Source organism: Lissotriton helveticus, chromosome 4_1 (assembly GCF_964261635.1).
Source record: "Lissotriton helveticus chromosome 4_1, aLisHel1.1, whole genome shotgun sequence".
Classification (NCBI taxonomy): Eukaryota; Metazoa; Chordata; class Amphibia; order Caudata; family Salamandridae; genus Lissotriton; species Lissotriton helveticus.
Window position 1 is genome coordinate 1,926,669,666 of NC_136063.1, and position 25,150 is coordinate 1,926,694,815.

The following is a 25,150-nucleotide window of genomic DNA, read 5'->3' on the forward strand; positions in this document are numbered from 1 at the left end:
AATTTGCTAGGAATAAATCATTTACAACCGATCATTTAAAATTTCAGGGTAGCCCAGTATCTCCTGAGAAATGCACTATATATGTAATATTTGTAATTGTTATGAGAATAACAATTTACAGGCTCTTGTGAAGAACATGCAACATAGTCCGTAATCACTTAATTTTTTAACATAGTTGGAGGGAAGTGTATTGCTTATTTTTCTTAACCCAGAACATAGAAGGGAAGCACTCATTCTATTATAATTCATAGGCACAAATACTTTTTATGTGTAATTCTGTCTTCCACCTGTAAAAGTTGTTGTTTTACCAAGCATATTTTTAAGAATTATTCACAAACACATTTACATGTGAGCTATACTGTATATTCCAGCTGCAGAAAAGGGCCTTGCAGGACCATGGTTTACCTAGCACCAGTTGGCAGCTGACCCCTTACCATGCTCTGAATCCAGTAAACTAGCAACAAAGGTAAAAAAGTCCACCTCTCGCCTTAACACCAAAACTCCGAGGATGATGTCGAAGACAAATTTATATTCTGCTACTAGTCTAGCAGAAACGTAGAAAATAACAGAGTGAATACCCTGGTTTAAGCTTTTCTTTTAAAGCAAGTTCTGAACTTTCCTGTCTCAGATGCAGAGGGAGAGTGTTGCAAACTGAGGGGCTTAGAAAGGAGAAAGAGCACCCGCCAGTCCTTGTCCTCCTCACTTCGCACTCTTGTTAAGGGCAAATGCAAGATTTCTAGCATAGCAGTGGAAATGGACATGGGAGGCCAGGTAACTTGGACCAGTATTGTGCAGGATCATCCAGCCCTTTGGTGTGAACCATCAAGGTCTGGTCATTTTGGCTTCCAACTCCAGCTCCACCTTCTATGGCCTTCTACCCCACATTTTACCTGGTTTTTACAAGGCGCTGCAGGCTTTGCAGATCTCTGGAAATCTCTTACTTCAGGATTACCCACTCAAAAAACTTTCTAGGGCAGGAAATCATCAAAGAGAGGGACGTGGTTAATAAAATCACTCTCTTCTGTTAATAGTACATGTTTGAACTCTAACCTGGAGGCACAAATTAAATAACACCCAAAGCTGATACTCAGTACCAAATACACTGCAGCATCAGAAACAGTAAGATTTAGTAACATTCAGGTGCCAGGATTCTTTGCCTTTACCCCAATGCTTGATGAAGAGGAAGTATGTGAGGGAGTTGTAAAGGAAAGGTGTAGGCATTTGTTCCAAATCCTGCTTTACACGATGCCTGGGGAGGTGCTACTTGATCACACAATCATAGAAATAAATTATTTTAGTAATGCACTGAAGGTATTAAATTGTTACTTTCTTTCTATGACTGAGATTGTTATACATATTACCCAGACTCAGTGGTGCTTCTGTAGTTAAGGTTTACACCACACTCAGTAGAAAAATCAGATTTTTGTATCCTCAGTAAAGTTGCCACCCCTTCACCAACCTGCATCAATCAGGTAAAAGAAAATGTATTAAATGATACCTTACTGAGAATCAAAACTGGTGCAGGTCAGTGAAAAAGTTGAAAGGTCATAAGGAGGTCCCAAACTTGTTTTAGTTCCTCTTCAAAATGGGATTTTCTGTAAGATTATTTTTTGTGTGTTTATCTGTGAATCCATGGAACAGATGATAAACACATTTTAAATAATATAAAACCAGTGCTGCCTAATATACCAAAAATGGACACATCCAGTCCTCAAATAGTGAGCACTCTACCTTTACTGGCATTGCTATGACGCACAGACATCTCAGATGCATTCTACGCAGGGTTGCATTATCACAAGACAGTTTTTCTGACTCTCTACTAAGGGCTCGACTATTAATATTCGTGACACCATTAAACAAAACCGAGGGGCAACCGATATCATGGCATCGGCTCTGGCCTCGGGCTCCACCATCCAGAGTCCCGATGATGACGCCATTGAAACGTCATTGACTGTTTTGTGGACCCTTTAAAAATGCTCTGTATCATATATTAATAGCTGTGCTGTTCTTGTATAATTGATGCACCCTATGATAAATTTTATCACCCATGTGTACCGCATTACAGAGAGCACCAAGCACGTTCCATTCAATGGCACGACTGCCTTGTCTCTGTTTTGCATTTGAAGGAGCTGGATCTGTGCGCTCTAGATCTGCTCTAGAACGTCAAGGCGATGGTACTTTTTAGCAAAATGAAAGGGTGGAGCAACGAAAAATTGTTAACAATGACAATGAATCCAATCGCATTTTTCCAGACCCTTAATAAACACAGACTACCAAATAAGATTACTAGGTTTATTACAAAGCCAGAAAACACTGGACATACAGACAGCTCAAGACAAGGGTGTAGAAATACATAGGAGCTAACACAAAGCCACATCAGGGGATAAAATTGAGGCTGTGCAACAAGCACAAGACAATTATTTCAAGAATTAAGATGCAGAAAATAAAGCGTCAATGTGTCCCTACACTAGCGCTAATGTAACATCCCTATTTAAGCATTCATCAGGGTAGGGTAGGTTAAGGTGTCAGTGTGTGGAGTCTTCCTTAAGAGTCTCTCCACTTCAATGGGTCAGGTAGCACTAAGCTATTGAGACAGAGATTGTTTAAGATATTATCTCCCATGCCATCTGATCAGGCCACATTCGCATAAGCAGTTTTCCACAGGATGGTAATGCTCTCGAACAGTAACAAGATGACCGTGATTCCCAGGCCTTCTCCAGTGAGAAAATACAACAGTTCTGCTTATTGACATTAACTCCCAATGTATCCCCTTCTATCCTTGCCTAACTCCTAAAACAAAGACATTATTTTCACTAACAGAGGCGCTTCTTCCATTTGGAACACAAACGTGAGAAAGAACAGGATCCAACGTGCACATGAAATTCAAACTATTAATTCTAATGCGAAAGATTCCAGGAAAAATGCCTTCCAAGCCTGCAAGATTTAGCTAACATAAGAGAAATGGAACATGAACTTTACAAAATTACATAAGAATTAAGGCACATTCAGTTAATATTCCTATCTACGTTTTAAAATGACAAGATTAATAAACATGTTTGATAATAAATGGTTGTCAGTTACATAACAGGAGGGTTTCAGTTAATGTTCTCTGCTAGTTGCATAAACATTTTCCACATATATTCTTCACGTAATCTACATATTGGCCTAAACATGTCACGTTTATGTTATTACATTACAGGATCCTAACACTTAGGTTAACACGACAAAGGATTATATACAGATATGTTCTACACATGTGATTCTAATGCCCCCCTACAAATGGAAATGGATTTTTCCCTACATCACATTTTATGATTAAATTCCATTTAGATGCGTTATCAATTCTTCTATAAGGGACCACTGATGTAGTACTAGATATCATACCCCAGGTCCCTAGTGATTTATGGGGTTACCTTGTGTTATTAAAACTAAACAAATGTAATGGCATGGCTGTGCTTCAATCATTTCATGCCTATACCTGGTATGATGAAAAAATTTTCAGCTATTTTGAAAATATAAAGGAAAAGGAGAGGTTCTAAGGCATAAGTGAAGTATGTATATTTCTCAGAAATGTTTTGATCACCATACCACATGCATTCACAGTAGAAAATATAATGCCATGAATTCATGAGCCGATAAAAACGTGGCATGGTGAGCAAAAAAAACGGATTCAGGACCAGATCTCTGTACTGGGGTGAATGTATGACATTGTTCTGCATTTTGTCCATCAATTGTTCTTTTTGTATTTGTCACCCCGAGTGGGACGGGTATGCCCACACGTGGGTCCCATGCTCCCTATGCCACTGGAGTCAAGCTATCCTGGCTGATGAGGTATGAAAGCCTGAAACAGGTCCTAGGATACTTTTTTCCAGTCCCGGGAGGACCTGGCCTGGCAGTTCGGGCTGGACTGTTCCCAATGGGCTCAGGGTCAAGACTGCTTTGCATATGGCTGGGCCCAAAATGGAATGGCATGGTGAGCAATAAAACGAGGGATTTAGGCCCAGATCTCTGTACTGGGGCGAATGTATGACATTGTTCTGCATTCTGTTCCTCAATTGTTCTTTTTGCATTTGTCACCCCCAGTGGGATGAGTATGCCCAGACGTGGGTCCCGTGCTCTCCATGCCATTGGAGTCTAGCTATCCAGGCTGATGAGGGCTGAAAGCCTGAAACCAGTTCAAGGATGCTTGTTTCCAGTCTGGCAGTGCGGGTTGGACTGTTCCCATTGGGCGCAGGATCAAGACTGCTTTGCATATGGCTGGGTCCAAACTGGAATGGCATGGTGAGGAACAGAAAGATGGATTTAGGCCCAAATCTCTGTACTGGGGTGAATGTATGACATTGCTCTGCATACTGTCCATCAATTGTTCTATTTACAATTGTCACCCCGAGTGGAACGGGTATGCCCAGACGTGGGTCCCGTGCTCTCCATGCCACTAAACTCAAGCTATCCTGGCTGATGAGGGCTGAAAGCTTGAAACTGGTCCTAGGATGCTTTTTCTAGTCCAGGGAGGACCTGGCCTGGCAGTTCGAGCTGGACTGTTCCCAATGGGCGCAGGGTCAAGACTGATTTGCATGTGGCTGGGTCCAAACTGGAATGGCATGGTGAGCAAAAAAACGATGGATTTAGGCCCAGATGTCTGTACTGGAGTGAATGTATGACATTGTTCTGCATACTGTCCATCAATTGTTATTTTTGCGATAAAAGACACAGGGCAATAAATAACATTTAAATTTGCTTTATGAGCTCCTGGGTTGGCTTAGGGAAATCGATGCTGTGGTGCACACTAGTAGCATATCGATTGCCCCTTAAGAAACACAATAGCTTTATGGTTTCTTGCAACAAAACACTTTGCAGCAGCACAACTTTTCAGGAACAGCTGTGAAAATCCACACTGATGACAGAAAACACACCTACTCAATGCAGCATGGCTGAAGGCATCTCGTGAGTATAAACCGTAACACACAAAACACCACATTGCAACATATGGAGTTTTAATTTGTACCCAAAAAATTCACATCATTGTTAATATGCTTGAAAACCTGCAGTCTCTTACTAACTTTCATTTAAGTTTGAATTGCCCGTGTACAATCGCTAATGCTGGTTTAAATGCACCGGATAAACAAGAAAAAGAGCGCAATATTTCACATTTGGTATCCGATCCACACAACAATGAAACACCCATGCAAGTTGTGATAGTAGGCAGCGCTCTACAGCCTGAGCCCTGGGTGTCAACTAAGGTAGAAGGGTATCATTTACAGATTGAAATGTAGATACTGGCAAATATGTATGCATCCATAAGTTGTAACGCAGTACCAACCTTTGAGAATTAACCGAGCAAAACTATTTCCAGGCAATCACAACACAGCAAAATGAATTAATAGAGCATAAAAAGAACAGGCGTTTAAAGTGTGTAGTAAGTGGTCAATGGGACCACTGTGCACTCTCAAAGAAACTTCATAAAAAAGTAGTTTTGTTCATAAATAGCCCAGTGTTCCTTAAGGAAAATAGGCTTCATTTAAAAAGCATATATATATTGCATTTAAATGGGTTCACAGAGATGTTAGGATGCCCGATCCTTGCAGCATCCCCGTGATGGGATCCAATCAGAACAAATTGCAATTTGGGATCTAACTCATTATTATGAAGTAGGTCAGCCTGCACCCCCTCCCCAACAAATGGAAAGTTTTCAAACTGATCTACTAGTACACAGTTTCTGCACAATTGAACATTGGTCACAAAAATACTGGCCACAATTCACAACCAGTATTTTGTGACCATTTTGTTTTTTATATGAGGTCCTATTTGGCAAAGCGGCTGTTTGGAAGGGTGGTGCAGCGGTCATGCAAATACTCCAGGGACATGGGAATGCAAGGATATAAAGATAAACATAAAGACACTTAGGAAACATTGACATAGGTCACGCAGGTGCCACAATGACACCATACGAACAGCAGGGATTTTGGTGGAGGTTTAGAGAGATAGCAGGTTGAACAGGGTGACTTTTTTATTTTTATTAGAACAATTAAATCCAGCAATATTGGTGATTACAGGTTTGTTAATTTTAAACGTAAATGTATGTAAACATATTTAAATTAAATAAAAAATAATATAACATGTGGGTTATTACATATGTAACATATTATGTTAAGTAATAAAAATGAAATCATGGATTTAAAAATAGTAACTTTAAAATTATTTGCATAATTAAAAAAAACGTATCTTGATTTTGCTAGTTAAAAAATATATTTTTCCTAAATAAAAGTAAATAACATTTTCAATTCAATACTTAAAAAAACATATTTAGCAATTGTGATATTTAAAAGATACATATATATTTATATTATAATAATGCTTCATCACATATAAGTAAATAAATATAAAGTCAGTTAACAATGTTATTGGACCTATTCACAAAGGTAAATTCGGTCATAAGCATAAGTTGAGATGTCATCAGTAATGTCATTTAGCATGTCATGAGTGATGTAATCTGTGGCACAGTGTCATACAAAAACTGTTGAAATATGTCTTGCTCGAGACCCCAAAAATATTTAAAATGACATTGAAAAGTGAGGTAGAGGGAGGCAGAGAAGAAGTGAGGTTTAGATAGAGAAAATGATAGACAGAGGTCAAACTGAAGGAACGAAAGACACTTACATTCCCAAGGGGGGACTTGGAAGGTGTGGCCGCGGACCATTGACCACTTTGCCAAAAACCTTAAATCTTCTCTTTAACAGATTTCAGATGCCTTTATTCTTGGTCATGTTTTGCGTACCTTTTATGCTGTATTTTATTCTGTTTCATTAACAGGATGCAGGGATTTCCGGAAATTCGATACTAAACACATATGTAATAGGTGCAAGTGTGACTGATAGAAACATTAACGACCTCGAAGAACCTGTGACAGTTACTCTACAGCATTTAAAGAAAAACAAGGTATAAACGTATTGTATTTTGTCATAGTTAATTATTGTTTTTTTGTAGATGTCAATGATGAAGACAATTAAATTAAATGTTGGTGTTTTGATTCGTGTGGTTTGTAAAGCAATATCTACTGAGCTAATTAAGATGACTGCATTTGCTTCAAAGCAGGTGGCGTATTGAACCGCATTGTAGAAATATAGGGCTTTATACTTATAACTAAGTGCCAAGTCACTCTGACTAACATAGGGCGATCTTCCAGAATGCATGTTTAATGTGGTGTATGCCCAAGTATGGCTTTTATGGAAGGTTTTCTGTGTGGAACATAAGCATCAAAAACATCCTCTCATTTTGGTTCATTAAAATTTTGCCTCAGCATGATACGTTGCAGAAAAATGTGAACATTGATGCTTGTGTTGTTTTATATGGACAGCAATGCTCCAATGAGACACAAATAGCTTTTTCCATCAAATCATTTGAATCTAAATGCGCACGTTGAAATGCAAAAGGGTGGCTTTACAATCATAAATTCCAAATTTTGATTCACAGCATCAGTATTTTTTCATTGTCAATATCGTAAAATGTCACATATTCATAAGCAAACGTCCGCCTATCACAGGAGGCTTCTGCTATGGAGGAAAAAGTAGTGGTCTTTTGACGGCAGGAGAGTGTTGCCATGAAAACACTAGTTAACTACAAAGCCATTGAGTTGATAGTATTCACAGTTTTTTCTGTGGCGTTTCTCACTTTGTAAACACGTGAACAACTAAGATCAAACATGTTTCTACGATGGGAAAAGGAAACAAAATCATGCCTAATATAGGTGTGAAAGTGTTTTTACACGGAGAAAATCACTGACCCTTGACTAGATTTATAAATAAAAAATCACGTTGCGATGCATTGTGTGGGGGAATAAAAGCGTTGTCTTGCACAACATTCTTTTCCTTGGGCAGCGTCAACTCTATGAAAATTGTCATCATCACACAATTTTATTCGAGCTTTAAAAACAGATCATAAGAGCACAAGTTCATCCAAAATATTCTAAAACCGCTTATACAACTATATACACAAAGATTAAGAACCACAGTATCAAGTTAGCCATGTACATAATAAGGATGATATCATAAAACCATTTCAAATCAGTTAAATTCCTAAAAAAACCTCTTAATGGCAATTTGGCCCATGTTGCTGAGATCAGTCCAATTCTAACCTAGTTGCTGCTAATTAAGACATCGACCCCCGCATTTTCCTCTTTCTCATACAAACCCAAAGAAATGAAGCTAGGGAAAAACACACAAATGGATCTGGGAGAGTCGTTAAAAACTACAGAGCCACCCTGCATTGTGTAGAGGTTGTGAGGCCTCAAAATTGGGTGAATAAATGCTTTTCTTTCACCTGAGTAGTACTTCCAGAATAATGTTAAGTGCAGGTCTTACTGGGAAAAAAGGTTATTATATTGGCAAGGTGACGAATTTGAGAGTTTATATCTCCTTTCTGGGTACCCTAACATTAGTGGGATCAGGTTCAGTCAGAAACGCAATAATATAAATCTATGCTGTGCCATAGTAATGTGCGAGAGATAGTAAAAGCCTTCCCTGTTCTTGGTGGAATAAGGTCATATGCGAGGGATGTTTATTTAAGGTGATTTTTTTCCCTGCTGGCATAGTTTGCTCTCTGCATAAAATAATCACTTACATTTTCCTTCAGAAATCTCATACAGGATTCAGGAACTTGGAATAATTCATCCAGCCCTAAAGCAATCAGTTCTACCTCTACATATGTAAGCCAACCAAACCGCTTGTAATGATCCAATTTACAACAATCCTTGATGATATGTTGCGTTAAGTGCACGGTAGACCTATGCCAAATTGAGAGCCAGAACAGAATTGGTGCCAATCTTATAAAATCAGTTAAATAGGATAGCCCCAGTTCTAAATGTAGAATGTAATTTGAGACTGAGTGTTGTAGTGATACTCGATTTAAAAAAAGCTATCTTACTGTAGCTGGAGTTGATCTACATTTGCCATCCCCCAGAATCCTGCCCCATAAGTTGTTACAGCCTTGGTTTTTGCACTATAAATGTTTTAAATCATGTCCAGGGGACTAGCACTTAACTTCTTAGCAAAACTCCTTTCCATACCTTGTGCTCTTGCTGCCACCAAGTTAGACCTGGAGTGATTTTTACAAAAAGGACTCCTAAGTATGGTAAACTATCTACCACCTCAATTGTCTTTGCTGCCAAATGCAAATAGGGATGTTTTTCTTCTCTACCAGTTACTGCTATGATTATAAAGGATTTGGATTAATTTATGTTAGTTCTAAAGAGGCCATGAATGTAGTGTATGATGTTATTAGGGATTGTAAGGCTACCCCAGTTCTAGCCATTAATGCAGCATCGCCAGCGTACGCCAATATCGAAAGAGGGGTATGGTCAAAAGTAGGCACATCCAAAGGTGGGGTAGACAGCGCAGCCTCAACCCGTTAGTATAGATGGAAAAAAGAAACGGGTGAGGACACAGCCCTGCCTTACTCCCTTCTCGATCTTGAAGAAGCGTGTGCACTCACCAGTTCTGCCATACCACACACAGGCAGTGGCGTTTGCATACAGCTGGCGAATAAAACAGATTATCGGGGGTTCAATGCCCATCTCCTCCATCAACGTCCACAGCTTCTGATGAGGGACACAATCAAAAGCTGTGATCAAGTCCATAAAGGCCATATAAAACTTCTTGCCTTTTGCCTTGGTGTATTTGTCTATGGATAATGAGAGGTTTAGGCATTAATCCACCATCCCCATTCCCCTCCAAAAACCATATTTTGCCTGCATAAAAATGCTATGGTCTTCGGGCCAGGCTTCCAGACTGGCTAATAAAAGCTGTCCCATAAGTGTAGCAGTGGTGTCAAGAAGAGAGATTGGGCGGTAGTTCTTTGGGCGTCCCATCGCCTTTTTTGTGTATAGGCACTATTACATTCTGGTTCCAGGATGGTGGAGGACCTTCTACCTCAATGGTGTTAAAAACGTTTCTTAGTAGAGGGACAATATATCGTAATTCCCCTGAAAAATGTCGATTGGTGCTCCATCAGGGCCCAGAGCCTTTACCGGGGCACAGGCCTCCAGCCCCTTTCTAACCTCCAATAATGAGAAGGTTAACCTGGCTTGGGGTACATAAACTAAATCGGCTGGGGTTGCAATATCAGGGGGGTGCTGGAGCCAAAAATATTTTCAAAGTGTCCCACCCATGCTTCCTCCTCTACATGTCTGTTTAAGGAAGGATTTTTGAGATCTTTAAAAATAGGGGGCAATTATAACTTTCCCGAAGTCCCTACTAGTACCTAAAGTAGCCGCTTGTTCAAAATCTTCCCAAGCCTGCTCCCTAAGATCTTTCTCTCTTTTCTTTCTCGTTTGTTTGTAATCATTTCGTAGTGCTCTTATCTTAATAGGATCTCAGGGGTGGGTTTTAGAGCGTTGGTGAGGGCTCTTATGGTAGTAAAGCATAATGAATCAAACCAGTGGGTGGTAGAGGTCGTATTTGGCGCCTTTACACGGGTATGTGCCTCTTTTAATTTTACCAAAAATGCTCTGAACTGGGTAATTTAAAATGAAGGAGAAAAACTCTCTTCCAAACAATATATCATTTTTCTTTTTACTTGAGCTAGTATTTCAGGGACTATATTTAGCTTCTGTACCTATGTCCACTTAAGTTGGTAGCCGTTTTTCCTAGTTAGGGTCACACCATCCATTACCTGTTGGTGATCTTTTGCCTTATACAGAATGCTTAAATGGATCAATAAGATAGCATGATCGATATAACAAGAAAAACGGGTACCAGTCTGGATCAGTTTCCCGTTTAGGGTGGCAGATGCTAAAATAAAGTCAATTGTAGACTCTTGGTTTCCCCTTCTAAATGTTCTCCCTGTCTCACCCACTTATATATCATTAAATATTTCCAGATTCCACTTATATATAATCTATTTAAAGTGTCACCGTACACATTTTGTGTGAAATGTTGGAGAGGATTACCATGGGGATCTTCTAATCTGCACACCATAGACCACTAAATTTACAAAAATTAATATTAAAATCCCCTACCCGTATGAGATCAACAAGACCCCTATTTATATTTACAATAGCTGTTTCTATCTCGTTTGCTAAAGCTTCTGTCACTGCCTTCATATTTCTCCCAAATTCGTTAATATAATAGTTGATGATTAGCCAGATTTCATCTTTCCTATAATCAAGTTGGAGGAGCTGGAAATAGCGATTTGGGGATCTTGGGTGGATATGGTGTTAGAAATTAAGGTCGTAGTCCCCACTTCGCTCAACTAGACATTGATGGAATTGCAGTTGTGTTGAAGATGCGAAACTCAGGAGAAAACTGTTTTTTTAGCTCACATCTCCTCAAAGCATGTAATCTCCAGTGATTGCCAGAGGTTTTGCCAGTGGGGGTTTCCTGTTTTATATGGACAGCAATGCTCCAATAAGACACACCGAGCTTTTTTCATAAAACCTTTTGAATCTAAACATCCACGTTGAAATGCAAAAAAGAGTGGCTTTACAATCACAAATTTACTAATTTTGATTCAAAGAATCAGCATTTTTTCATTGTCAATTTTGTAAATGTCCCGTATACATTGGCAAACATCCGCCTGTCTGAGGAGGCTTGTGCTATGGAGAAAAAAGTGAAAGAAAGTGGTCTTTTGACGGCAGGGGAGTGTTGTCATGCAACCACCTGTTAACAACTACAAAACCATGTATTTGATAGTATTCACAGTTTTTTCAGTGACATTTCTCACTTAGTAAACACGTGGTCAACTAAGATGAAATATGTTTTCTGCGGTGGGAAAAGGAAGGGAAATCATGCCCAATAGAGGTGAAAGTGTTTTACATGGGGAAATGACTGACCCTTGACTAGATTTATGAATAAAAAATCATGCTGCGGTGCATTGTGAGGGAAAATAAAAGCGTTGTGTTGCACAACATTCTTTTCCTTGGGCAGCAGCTTCATCTCTATGAAAATTGTCACAGTAGCACAATGTTTGCAATATTATGCGAAACTGCATAATGCAAAGCATCATTGCGTTATGATACATTTTAAAAGTGGTGCAGAAAGTGAAACATATTTTCTGAAATGTTCCAAGATGGCATGTCAGGATGATGGGAGAAGCTAAGAGGTTACTCAAGAAGGGGAGCGTATTAGAACATGATTAGAAAGAGGGAAATTAAGTTTAACCAGAAAGAAGTTGAGATTTTGATTAGTGAGATGAAAAGGCAAAAAAAAAGATATTTTTGTCACCTCAAAACTTCCACTAGCTAAAAGAGGCTGTTTGTGAAGAAGACTTCTTGACATCCATGACTGTGGCAGAGTATACGAAAAGGTGGCATGGCTACAAGCATATGACTAAGAGGAAGCTGGAGCAGACTCTGAGGTTTGAACTGGCCACTGGTAAGGTCCAAACAATGAGCAGGAGTTCCTACCCATGGAGGAGCAGGTGGCATCAATTATTTTCCTAACAATGGTTGGCAGAATTAAAGACACTGACATGGCCAATCTTACAGAAACCATCACATCTGAGGGTAGGCTAACTGATTAACCCAAACAGGTTTGTTATCTAACCATGTTTAAAAATACTTTTGTAGATAAAATGTGGGTGAAGTAACAATTTATTTGAGTTGTTTTGTCCTTAGGATTTAAAAATAATTCATTTCTCAACCCTTTCGCTGCTAGGCCTCCCCCCTCCCAACCCGTATCTAAGTCGTTTTTTAGCTATTTGGGGTAGTTCATGCTTAGGCCCCTGTAACCTTTTGTCCACATAAGGTATCCATGCCAAATTTGTGTCCTTTTATTCCAACATCCTGGGGATTTTAAAGGTACCCAGGGTTTGTGGATGCCCCTGGAGGAGACCCAGAAGTTTGCCAAAATAATTACAACATTGTTTTTTTACAAATAGGGAAAAACTGCTGCAGAAGAAAGCATGTGTTTTTTCCCCTGCAAATAGTATCAACAATGGGAATATGGTGCTGAAATCGCCATCTTCCCAGCTTTCAGGAACAGGCAGACTTTTCTCAGTAAACCAAACGTTTGACACAATTTTGGCATTTTATTGGGACATAGCCTATTTTCACTATTTTTTGTAAAAGATTGAAATTAAGTTGAAAACAACAGCCATTTTTGTCAACATCCACGCCAAATTTGTGTCCTTTTATTCCAACATCCTGGGGATTTTAAAGGTACCCAGGGTTTGTGGATGCCCCTGGAGGGGACCCAGAAGTTTGCCAAAATAATAGAACATTGTTTTTTTACAAATAGGGAAAAAGTGCTGCAGAAGAAAGCGTTTGTCTTTTCCCCTGCAAATAGTATCAACAAAGGGAATATGGTGCTGAAATCACCATCTTACCAGCTTTCAGGGACAGGCAGACTTTTCTCAGTAAACCAAACTTTTGACACAATTTTGGCATTTTATTGGGACATAGCCTATTTTCACTATTTTTTGTACTTTCATCCTCCTTCCAATTAGTGGTAGAAATGGGTGTGAACGCAATAATGGATCCCAGAAAGCTATACATTTGAGAAAAGTAGATAAAATCTAAATTTAGCAAGAAGACCTTTGTGTGGATCCTTCAAGGTTTTCATATAGAAACTAACAGTTGAAATAAAAAAAAGATTGAAATTAAGTTGAAAACAGCCATTTTTGCCAACGTTTTTACCTGTAACCTTTTCTAACTATGGCAAAGGTTTTACAGGTAGATTCATGAAAGGAAAATCGGCTCGCAAAGGGCCAGATTCGCAGCTCAATTGCGAGCGAGCGCAATTTTTGCATTTGGGATTCATCATCCCAAATGCAAAAATCGCTAATTGCGAAACCGCACATTTCCGAGGAATTGCATTTAAGGGATCTCTATTTGAGATTCCTTAAATGCAATTCATTACCCTTTTTTTTTGCGAATTCGCTATTCCTGGCCGTAATTTACCATGAAGTCAGACTTCGTGGTATTTATTTATTTTATTTTTTAAATTTGTTAGGCGCAACAGCTACCCAAAAAGGGTTTCCCGGCACCGAGACACAGCATAATGAGGGCAAGGAATTACTAGCTATTCTAGTTATTGTTCGAATAGCCAAGTCTTGACTTGCCTTCTAAACCTAGCATGGTTTTCTTCCTTTCGAATGAAAGGAGGGAGTGCGTTCCAGAGGGATGGTCCAAGGTGGGCAAAAGATCTTCCTCCCATTTTTGCTAGTTTGAATCTTGGTACGCAGAAGTTGGCAGCTGATTGTGAGCGAAGGTTTCGCTTGGGAGTGTAAGGATGAGCCAAAGCTAGAAGGTATTTGGGTGCAGTACCAGCTTTGGTTCTGAACATGTAGTTCAGGGCTTTGAAACGGATTCTACTTTCTACCCTGAGCCAATGGAGTTCACGGCGGTAGCTCGAGACTCCCAAATTTTTGGGGATTCTGCACAGTAGTCGAACAGCTGCGTTTTGGACCAGCTGTAGTCTACTGACTACTGCTTTGTTGGAACCAAGGTACAGAATACTGCCGTAGTCAAGCCGTGATGTTATGAGGGCATTGACTACGGTTTTTTGAGTGGAGGAGGGCAGCATCCAAAGGATTTTCCTCAGCCATCTGATGATGGTAAGGCATAGGCCGACAACTTTGCAGACCTGTTGGTTCATTGAGAGGGAGCTATCCATGATGACTCCCAAATTCCGTACTTGAGTAACTGGGGTGGAAAGATTGCCCATTTGGTTGGGCCAGTGTGAGGGATTCCAGAGATCCCGCTGTTTCCCTAAGAGAAGAATCTCTGTTTTGTCTCAGTTGAGCTTTAATTGATTTCTTGTCATCCAATTTAGGATGTTTTGAAGCCCTAATTTGAGGAGGGACGGAGATGATGGGTAAGATTCTGATAGGGAGAAAATAATTTGGGAATCGTCGGCGTAGGTCATGAGGGTAAGTCCGGATCTTTCCGCTAGGTCGGTCAGGGGTCTGAGGTAAATATTAAAAAATAGAGGGCTCAAGATGGATCCCTGTGGCACTCCGTGAGGGGCTTTGAAGGTGTCGGAGCAGGCCAAGGAGGATGTAATTTGGAATGTCCGTTGAGCCAAGAAGGACCGGATCCATTTGAGCGCTTTCCCACGGACACCGTTTCTGTATAACGTCTTGATGAGTGTTTCGTGGGATATGGTGTCAAAGGCCGCGCTCAGGTCTAAAAGCACGAGCGCGACCATTTGACCATTATCAAGGAAGTTTCGGATGTGTTCTGTAACTCCTAGGAGGGTGGTTTCAGTCGAGAAACCAGCCCGAAAACCCGATTGCGAAGGGTGCAAGAGCGAGTTGTTTTCCGCAAAGGTGGATAAGACCGAGTGGACGTGTCTCTCTAAGCATTTGGAGAAAGCAGGGAGCAAAGATATAGGTCTATAATTAGCCGGGAGTTCAGGATTTGCTGTGGGCTTCTTTAACAGTGGAGTTATCATGGCGTGTTTCCAGAGGGCCGGGACTGTGGAAAGTTCTAACGAGGAATTGAGCGTATCCACAATGATTTCCAGGGAGCGATCGTCCAGTTGTGGTAAATAGCGAAAACTCAGAAAAATGCACTTTAGTGCATTTTTCTGAGTGGTATGTTACACACACACATGTCCTTTGGACATGTGTGTGCGCAACATATGGCTACATTTGCTTTTCAGGGGTGCTACAGGGTGTCCTTTGGACACCCCTGGCACCCTTGAAATCGCATCCTTATTTGCGATTAGCAAATTGCTAATCGCAAATAAGGAATAACTCCCCATTCATTCCTATAGGCCTCCAAGCCCATAGGAATGAATGGGGAGTTATTCCTTATTTGCGATTAGCAATTTGCTAATCGCAAATAAGGAAGATGTAGGAATCGCAATATTTGTTGCAATTCCTACATGAATCCCCCGTTTTGCAAGTCCTTAATAGCGATTCCTTATGAATCGCTATTACAGACTCGCAAAACGGGACTTTGATGAATCTAGCTGTTAATACTGTATACTGTTATACCCACTGGATCCTTCTGGTTGTGGTGATTTATAGGACTTGTAGGTTCACTAAGAACCCGGGGTACCCAGAGCCAATAACTGAGCTGGACTTTGCAGTGGGGTTGTCTGTGTGTACTGGATATATAGCAATTCATTTGGTAAAATATAAAGAGTGAAATATAGGTATCAAGGACACCTATGTATTTCCGAAATGGAAACAAAATATAGAGTTTAGAAGCAGTAGTTACTTGCACATCTCTGAAATTGTGGGTAACCCTACTAGCATGTGAATTTGTGGAAAAGTAAATTTTGCCATGTTCTGTGTCCCTACGCCTCATCCATCATATGTTATGTGTGCATGACCAATATGCATATGTTATTCCCCATGTCCGATTAATGACGCAATTCCAGTTGTGTCCACCTCTAGTATGCCAGTTTCCAGTCCTCGTGAATACTACGAATATCAGGCCTATGTAAAGCTACGTTGCCACGTTTCTCAGTGTGCACGTTATTCCATTATAAAGTCCCCGTTTCCAGGCCTCAAAAGGGCCCGGACATCAGATTCAGCTCCTGTCTCCTGAAAGCCTCGCAGAGGAGCGATACAGCCCCCACCTGTATCCTCGACCCTTCACTTACTTCCTGCCTCGCAGTGCCCGGTGCAGCTTGGCTCTGCCTCTGAGTCTGCCAAAAGTATGTTATAGTTCCAGCTATCAGTTCAGTCCTCCTTCTTTGCATTCCTGAGCTACTGAACTGCATCAATAGTTTCCGTCATTGTCTAGCCTTCTCGTCTCCATGTTAGAGAAATACTGCATTTACTGGTCATTTAATATTCTTCATCACGCACTACATGTAGAATAATGCATGGTCCAGTCTTAGAATCAAGTTAGCTTTTCCCCTCATGACTTCTAGTTTATATCAACATGTTCCCTAAACATCAGATACCAGATAGGGTTTAGGTACATGTCGCTCCGACCCTCCAGACTCTAGTCTCTGCTCCTAGCGCAGAGTTCATAGCCCCCAGCTTCTCCTAGTAATACGTCATTGCCAGTTTACGCGCACCATTAGGTTAGAGGTCCCGGCTCCTTAGGTAGCCCCCTCCTATGTTTCCGCCCATTTCATGACATATTCTGTTACGTTTGCATCACATGTCTATGAATACTCCCAGTTACACCTACTTTTTACTGTTATCTCTCGCGACTGCTACGCGTCACGCCTTCTGCTCCACCCACTGCTACGCCTACTGCAATGTAATGCTATGTGTTTGCGCTATGTATATAAGTCAATGTATTGTTATTAAAAGTTAGCGCGCTCATCCCAGACCAAGCCCCAGCAGCTGCTGGGCCTCTTTTCCCCTGCTGGGCCCCAGTTGTCCTGCTGGGCCCTGTCACTCTGTTCCTATGCAGGTTGTCCTGATCCTGTCCTTATGCTGTAATAAACCTGCAAAAACTCCTACTACCTCGAATCTTGACTCTTATTTTATTGAGCTATCTGTTATGCTACAAGCCTAGTCAAAAATAGGGTATTATTTATTTATTTACCACATAATGGCGCCCGAACAGGGACCTGCCCTTTCCCCACGCGTCGGTGAAGCCACGCCGACCCCCTGACCCTCTGCAGTCGTGACGGAACTCTTCTGCGCAGTGGCAGATATTTCTGCTCAAGTATCCCTCAGGCCCACGGAGGAGACGGAGGAGGCGGTCCAGCATCCGAACGAGACGGTGGAGGAACGCGGCGAGTCCCGACCAGAGCCCAAGCCGAGAGTCCAAGGTCCGAGGTATCCGGAGGCCCACCCGTAACTGAAGTCCGAAGTCCGTCGTCGTAGCAGTCCAGTCCAGTCCAAGGCCTTCCGTTCCGTGCTGCCCGGTGAGTACCATTGCTGGGGTAGTATCTAGACAGGGTCAGTCTAAATTGACTCCTGGTCCGTGGGTTGGTGGTACCCAAGCCCACAAACGAAGTGTTCACCTAGGTGGATACGGGTCTTGATGCGTTCCTTTATGGGACCGGTATGTTCCGTACTGTTACAGCAGTGCATCCAGTAACTCTAGTCTGTTCCGTTCTCGAGAATTCTGTTCTGTTTCTGTTTTCAGTATTTTCAGGTAGTATTCTGTTCGAACTGTTATGTTATGATATTGTTTAATGTATTTCCAATGTCGTGGTATGCCTGAATTGTTTTCCCAATTGTTATTGTTTTTCGTGTATTGTATTGTGTTCCGATTCAAGTTTACAATGCCGCTCTTTTCAAGATTACGTCAGTTAAAAACTAGAAAGGGTTTATTAGAAGAAGCAGTTCCTGTCCCGCCCAGGGACAGTCCAGGTCATTTTATGTATCAGAAACATGGCATAAGCGCCATATTGTATCTAGATTTATGGGTAGAGTATACCAAACAGTTAGAAGAAAAGTATAGATGGCCCGTATCGGGTACATGGGATGCCGAATGTATCATGCGAGTAGAAGAAGCATTATGGAAAAAGAAAGCCAGACAGTCACAGAAAGATGCCATCGAGTTATGGCGTAAGGAAGCTCATAGAAGAACCGAAAAGGAAGTCAGAAAGTCAGAGTTAAGTAGAGAATCCCAAGAACGAGCCCAAGAAAGAGAATTAATCGAGATAGGTGAACGAGTCAAAGCCGAACAGTCAGACAGACAGAGGCATGCCCTCATTAAGGGTATGTATCCTCTCCTTGCCGAGGGCTTGCCAAAAGCGACCCCAGAGGCATCCAGTAATTTCCCGCCACCATTAGTTCCGACCAAGCTACGTCACAAACCGACCGCAGCTGATATTTTTATTTCGTCCTATCTGGACGACACAGTCCCCGAATATGCAAATCCTGTTCACGCGCCGCCAGTCCCTGTAAATCAGGCACTTCCTGCTCCTCCAGACACCGGAGTACCTGTTACGGTACCCCCGGTCCAGCCCGCCATACAAGTCCAGTCCACGTTACAATTACCGACCTTGCCAGGACGAAGAATGTCAGTCGACGATTCTAGTCTAGGGGCCGCAGGAGGAGGTCCTCCTCAAACCCCGCCGCCACACAAGCGTTTATCAGCACTCGAATTACATGCTCAAGCATCACAGCGTACTCCTAAAAGTAATAAGTCTGTTACAGAAATCAGGCAAGCCCTTAACGAATGTGTCTATGATCCAGTCCCAGGCGAATATAATATGGTTTTATATTCCTTACGTGTAAGAAGAGTGACCGAGTATCTAGTCACCTTGCCGAATATGAAAGAAGATCTAGACAGAATATATCGTTTCATCCGTACAGGGGATGATCCAGAAAGTATTGGCGAGATTATGTCTCAAAGGAAAGCCGAGATTCAGCTCATGATATTAAAGTTCCTGATCAATTGTCTAATAAGAGAACAAGATTACCCGTCTAAAGATTCTGCCGAAATGAGAATCCTGACAAGGTGGAGTGATAATATAGCCGAGGGTAAGCACAAGACCGTCAGTGCCATGGAGAGTATGTACAGGAAAATTCGTAAAGAAATAATAAGGTTACACGAACAGCGTAAAGCAGCACAAGTAAGCGAGAAAGAAAGTATCTCTGATCCTGAAGAGGAAGACGAGAATTCCGCCAGAATAGCGTATGTAGGAAAATCTAGATTTCCAGATCGCCATTTACGTCTAGAACACAAGTCTATTTTTCATCATCCAGCACCAGAACAAGGTTCTCTAGAACAAGTATTTCAAGCTACCGATCACATTCTGAAATCACGAATCGGTTATAGCGAATTAAGTACTATGCATGAACAAGAACTAGCCCGATCAGCAGTCCGATGGATTACTGATTCTACCACTTTTCCAGACGAAATAGTGGCACAAATGTTTCTGAAACTGCCCCCAGCCGAGCAACGACTGGTGGGTATGTATATGATCCAGTACCTCATTACTCTGTATGAGGGTCAACATTCTGATCCAGGCCCGTTACACGATGTCCTGAACGAGTTACTCCAGTACAAATGGAGAGGTCTAGGTACCGATTTAATTAGTGTTATTCTAGAACAGCGCCACAAATATAGAACGTTTCTGAACCCGCATTTTGTTCATGTCTCACCCCCAGAAAGTAAATCATTTCACATAGACAGACAGAATCCGTTACGAGAAGTCCACCCAGTCCAAGGGGCGGGTGGCGATATGCAACGAGTGTTTGTATACACTCCGATTTCAAAGATGGAACTTCTTGAAATGAAGAAATTAATTCCCTGTCATGACAAAGATCCAGTGGGGTTCCATAGAGAATTAAAAGACATGCTCCGTATGGGAGAATACACTTACCCAGATATCATTAAAATGTTAAAGGTCCTGTTACCCGCAGGGGTGTATGAAAAGTTAAAGGAAAAAGAATGGGAGGTGGGAGAGAAAAAGATCGATTGGACAGCTCTAGAAGCTGAAGACAAGGCACGAGTACCAGGTACCGGTCTTGGAGATAAATGTAAAGAATTACCAGAATTATTGATTCAAGTTTTACCCAGATTATTGACAACGAGAAAAGAAGACTGGGATGCAATCTCAGCCTGTAAACAGAAACAAGACGAGGATATTAGTGATTTTTATTCTAGATTTGAGAAATGTTTCAGTATCAACAGTGGTCTCAAGACAAGTAGTGAGTCATACCCTCACCTTTTCGTTACTAAACTAGTCGAGAATTCAAGCCCACAAATTAAAAATCGAGTTTTGAAAGTCGAAAGCACCTGGCAAGCAAATACTCCGTCCCAGATGCTCCAGATGCTCCAGTATCACCAGAATAGAATCAGAGAAGAGCAAGAACACGAGAGAAAACGTATGAAAGACACGAAAATGAAAGTGCTAGTTGCACAATCTGTTCCCCAAGACAGTCAGAAGAGGGGTCCAAATCAAGCCAGTCATCCTGCAGCTCCCGTTAAAGGGAACTGCAATTATTGTAAACAGCCAGGTCATTTTATAAACGAGTGTGCAGTTCTGAAACATAATATAGCCACTGGTAAGACTAAAGAAAGACCACGTCCGCTTAGACAAGAACAAGTTTCACAGATTCCTCAGCCACAGAATGCACAACAGACAGTTACAGTACCGCAGCCTATTGCTGCAACACAGCACGTTACATCGCAGATGTACCAGTATGCACAGTCCGAGTATCCAGAGTACCAGCCATATTCGTGAAACAGCCTAGAGAGGGAGGTAGGCTTGCCTCTCATCGAGATACCTGTAGACCAAGAAGGTCCCTATGTTCACAGTCAAGTATTAGGGAAAGACAGAAAGTTTTTGATCGATACAGGGGCAAGTAGGACCACAATTAGTCATGCCGAAGTTCCAGGGGCTCCGCTCTCAGGCTCAAGAAATGTTTCCCTTGGATTTTCAGGAAAGCCAATAGTTAATGAGATATCTAAGCCAGTTACTCTAGAAGTAGGTCCATTGTCCCGTACTACTGATCTGTTACTTACTAAGTCATGTCCAGAAAACCTATTAGGCATTAAGACACTGAAAGAGTTAGGTGCAGTTATTTGCTGTTCCCCAGAGGGAATACGTCTGTTCCTACGTGACTTCAAGGGTCACTATGTATTACGAGATTTTGATTCAAGATTGTCTAATGTTCCACAGCATTTATGGGCGCAAGGTCCAACTGATGTAGGTTACATGCAAATCACACCCCATCGTGTGACTCTCAAACCAGGTGTAGTGTTACCACGAATCAGACAGTACAGATTGCCACCCGAGGCTGTAGCAGCCTTATCCAAAATTATTGACGAGCTCATGGCTCAAGGAGTAGTTGTAGAAACTGACTCCAATGTATGCAACTCTCCGATCATTCCAGTCATGAAACGTACTGATCCAAATGCACCCCCAGTATATCGATTAGTGATTGATTTACGAGAGCTTAACAAATGTATTATTCCTCAGTACCCAGTTGTCCCAGATATTTCTTCCCTGTTAACCGCTATTGATTCCGAAGCCATGTTTTTCACTGTCATAGACCTTAAGAATGCATTTTTTAGTGTTCCAATTCATCCAGACAGCCAGTTTCTTTTCGGATTTTGTTTAAATGGAAGGAGCTATATGTTTACACGCGCTCCTCAAGGTTTCACAGAAAGTCCTAGTATTTACAGTCAAGCACTCAAGAGACAACTAGACAACATTCACATGCCAACTGACACTGCCCTGCTCCAGTATGTCGATGATCTACTGATCACAGCCCGTTCTGAACGTGACTGCGAGCGAGCATCACTTACAGTTTTGTATTTTCTAGCCGAGATGGGGCACAAGGTGTCACCTTCGAAGCTTCAATTCTGTGTCCAGCAAGTGGTATACTTAGGACACTTGCTGTCCAAGAGGGGTAGGCAGTTGACACCCGACCGTATCCAGTTAATAGCGAATCTTCCCCAGCCCAGAACCCAGAAGGAGGTACGTGCTTTTATCGGCCTTACTTCTTATTGTAGACAATGGATTCCCCAGTATGCGTTTCTAGCCAAGCCACTGATACAGTTAACGACACAGGAGGCAGCCGTATCGACTGTCCTCCCTTGGACATCTGACCATACACATAGTTTCAACGAGTTAAAGAAAGCCCTATGTCAAGCTCCAGTTCTAGCTACACCGAACTACAGTAAGCCTTTTACACTTTTCGTTACTGAACGCGAAGGTACAGCACTATCTGTTCTTACACAAGATCAAGCAGGACAATACAAGCCCTGTGCTTATTTTTCGAGCACATTAGATCCAGTCGCCCAGGCGTTGCCTGCGTGCCTCAAGTCAGTTGCAGCCACAGCACTAGCTATCAGACAAAGTGATTCCATAGTTTTAGGACATTCCCTGACAGTACAAGTCCCACATTCAGTAGAAGTTCTTTTAAACCGAACACAAACTCAGCACTTGACAATTGCACGTTTAACAGGTTATGAATTGACACTGTTCCAGCCACACATAGAGATTAGACGCTGCAACGTCCTGAATCCTGCTACATTGTTACCATCAGTTAGTTTAAATCCAGACACACATGATTGTGTGGAAGTAGTCAATATTACGACAAAGCCAAGACAAGACCTGACAGACATTCCGTTACCAGATCCTGACCTGACACTTTATGTGGATGGTTCATGTATGAGAACTAGTACAGGAGAACTAGTCGCCGCGTATGCAGTGACTACTGATACCGAAGTTATTGAAACACATCGTATTGATACCCTGTCCGCTCAAGCAGCAGAGCTAGTCGCTCTGACACAAGCCTGTATACACGCCAAGAACTTGAAAGTTAATGTTTACACAGATTCACGTTACGCATTCGGAGTTGTACACGACTTCGGAGTGCTCTGGCAGGAGAGAGGTTTTATGACTTCTCATGGAACCAAGATTCAGCATGGTCTCCTTATTCAAGCCCTGTTAGATGCCATACATTTACCGACATCTATTGCTATCATGAAATGCAAAGCACATACGAAAGTTACAGACATTATTTCCCAAGGTAATGATCTAGCAGACCGCACAGCCAAGCTTACAGCACAGACTCTAGCCATTCCAGTTAACCTGACACATACTCCAGATCCGATTACATGTATGACAGTTAAGGACCCTACTCAAGATGTCATAGATATCCAGTTACATGCTACTCCCGAAGAAATCAAGAAATGGTCTGAACAAGGAGGGGTCCAGACAGATCAAGGATGGTTAACGAAGGGTAGAGCCACATGGTTTCTCCCCGACTCTATGGTTCAAGTCATTATCAATACCGCACATAGTCCAGCACATTTAGGAGAAAAAGCTATGTTAGACAGTATCCAGAACATTTGGTTCAACAAGCATTTACGAGCTGCAGCCAAGCAGAAAGTCCGTACCTGTATGATATGTTGTCAGTTTAATCCAGGTAAAAGTGTCCCGGTGGAACAAGGTGGTTTCCAGCCCCCTGACCACCCTTTTGAGGTCCTCCAGATGGATTATATTCAGATGGAGCGATGTCGAGGTTTCAAGTATGTCCTTGTAGTTGTATGCGCTTTGTCCAGGTGGACAGAGGCATATCCAGTCCCCGATTACACAGCCGCGACCACTGCCAAGCAGTTGGTTCGTGAATTTTTCCCTAGATACGGACTCCCTAGAGTCGTATATTCTGATAACGGTCAGCCATTCTCATCTGAACTCATGAAGCACATTTCCCTGTTGTTAGGGTACCAGTGGAAGTTCCATTGTGTACGCCATCCTGAAGCAGCCGGTCTGGTCGAGAGACATAATCAGACCCTGAAAATCCGTATTGCCAAAGTCTGTAAAGAAAAAGGTGTGGACTGGCTAGTAGCTCTGCCAGTCGCTTTGTTTTATATGCGCATGGTCGCACATTCCAGATCAGGTCTGTCCCCGTATGAGGTCGTATTCGGCCGCCCCCCTAACATGTGGGGTACTCCTAGACCCCGAAGTATTACCGATGTTTCATGTAATATGCTGACAGATTACCTAGCTTCCTTGATGTCTGCCCTCAACTCATGTCGTTCACAGGTTGCCGCCGCATTTCCAGACAATACCGAGGTGGCACCGCATGAAATCGTTCCAGGCTCCTTGGTGATGATCAGAAATTTTGACAGATCAAGTCCGCTGGAACCACGTTGGAAGGAGCCACGTCAAGTCCTCCTGACCACCCGCACTGCCGTCAAGTTGGAAGGCAGAAAAGGATGGATTCACCTTTCTCATGTTAAACTTTTCAAAGGATTGAAACCAGTTTCTAAAAACATTTCCAAGGAAAATTGCCAAGACATTGTTTTAAAGGACTGTCCCGCACAAGACATTATTACAACCCCTTCCTTGTTAGAGAAAACTCCGCAACAGGAGTATAAGTTAAAGCTCAGGTCTAGTAAAATAAGTCAGTCAGTTTGATTGTATAAGTCCTCCCCTAGGTGAAACGGTTAGATTGTTTCTGACATGTATAAAATAGACCCCCATAGTGAGAGAGTCAGTCTAAACGCAAACCGATGTATCGTTTTTCTGAGTTTCGTATTATTCATCAGCATAATGATTTCCTGCACCAGCTATGCATTCTATCTGTATTTTCCAGTTCCTCATGTAAATATGTCTGCTAATGCTACAGTAGAACACACGTTTAGTGATCTGCCTCCTCACGAATATTCATACCGCCTCGCTATGCGCAACAATTCTTTCATCCGTATGTTACATTATTCACACCAGACCAGCAATGCCACTAATTGTTGGGTGTGTGGTCGACTCCCCCCTTTCCAGACACCGAAGGGAGTTCTGCCACTCTTTCCTTATCCATTCTCACATAA

The 25,150-nt window shown here is 41.9% G+C and overlaps 1 protein-coding gene across 4 annotated transcripts in view; it reads left to right on the forward strand.

Moving 5' to 3' along the window:
- Window positions 1-25,150, forward strand: part of ADGRG4 (adhesion G protein-coupled receptor G4) — a 1,842,483-nt gene that overhangs the window by 1,236,426 nt on the left and 580,907 nt on the right. For all 4 annotated transcript variants that reach the window (XM_078688599.1, XM_078688601.1, XM_078688598.1 and 1 more), the window contains exon 17: window positions 6,811-6,936. In XM_078688599.1, the coding sequence (XP_078544725.1) occupies window positions 6,811-6,936 (126 nt within the window). The remainder of the gene's footprint in view (window positions 1-6,810; window positions 6,937-25,150) is intronic.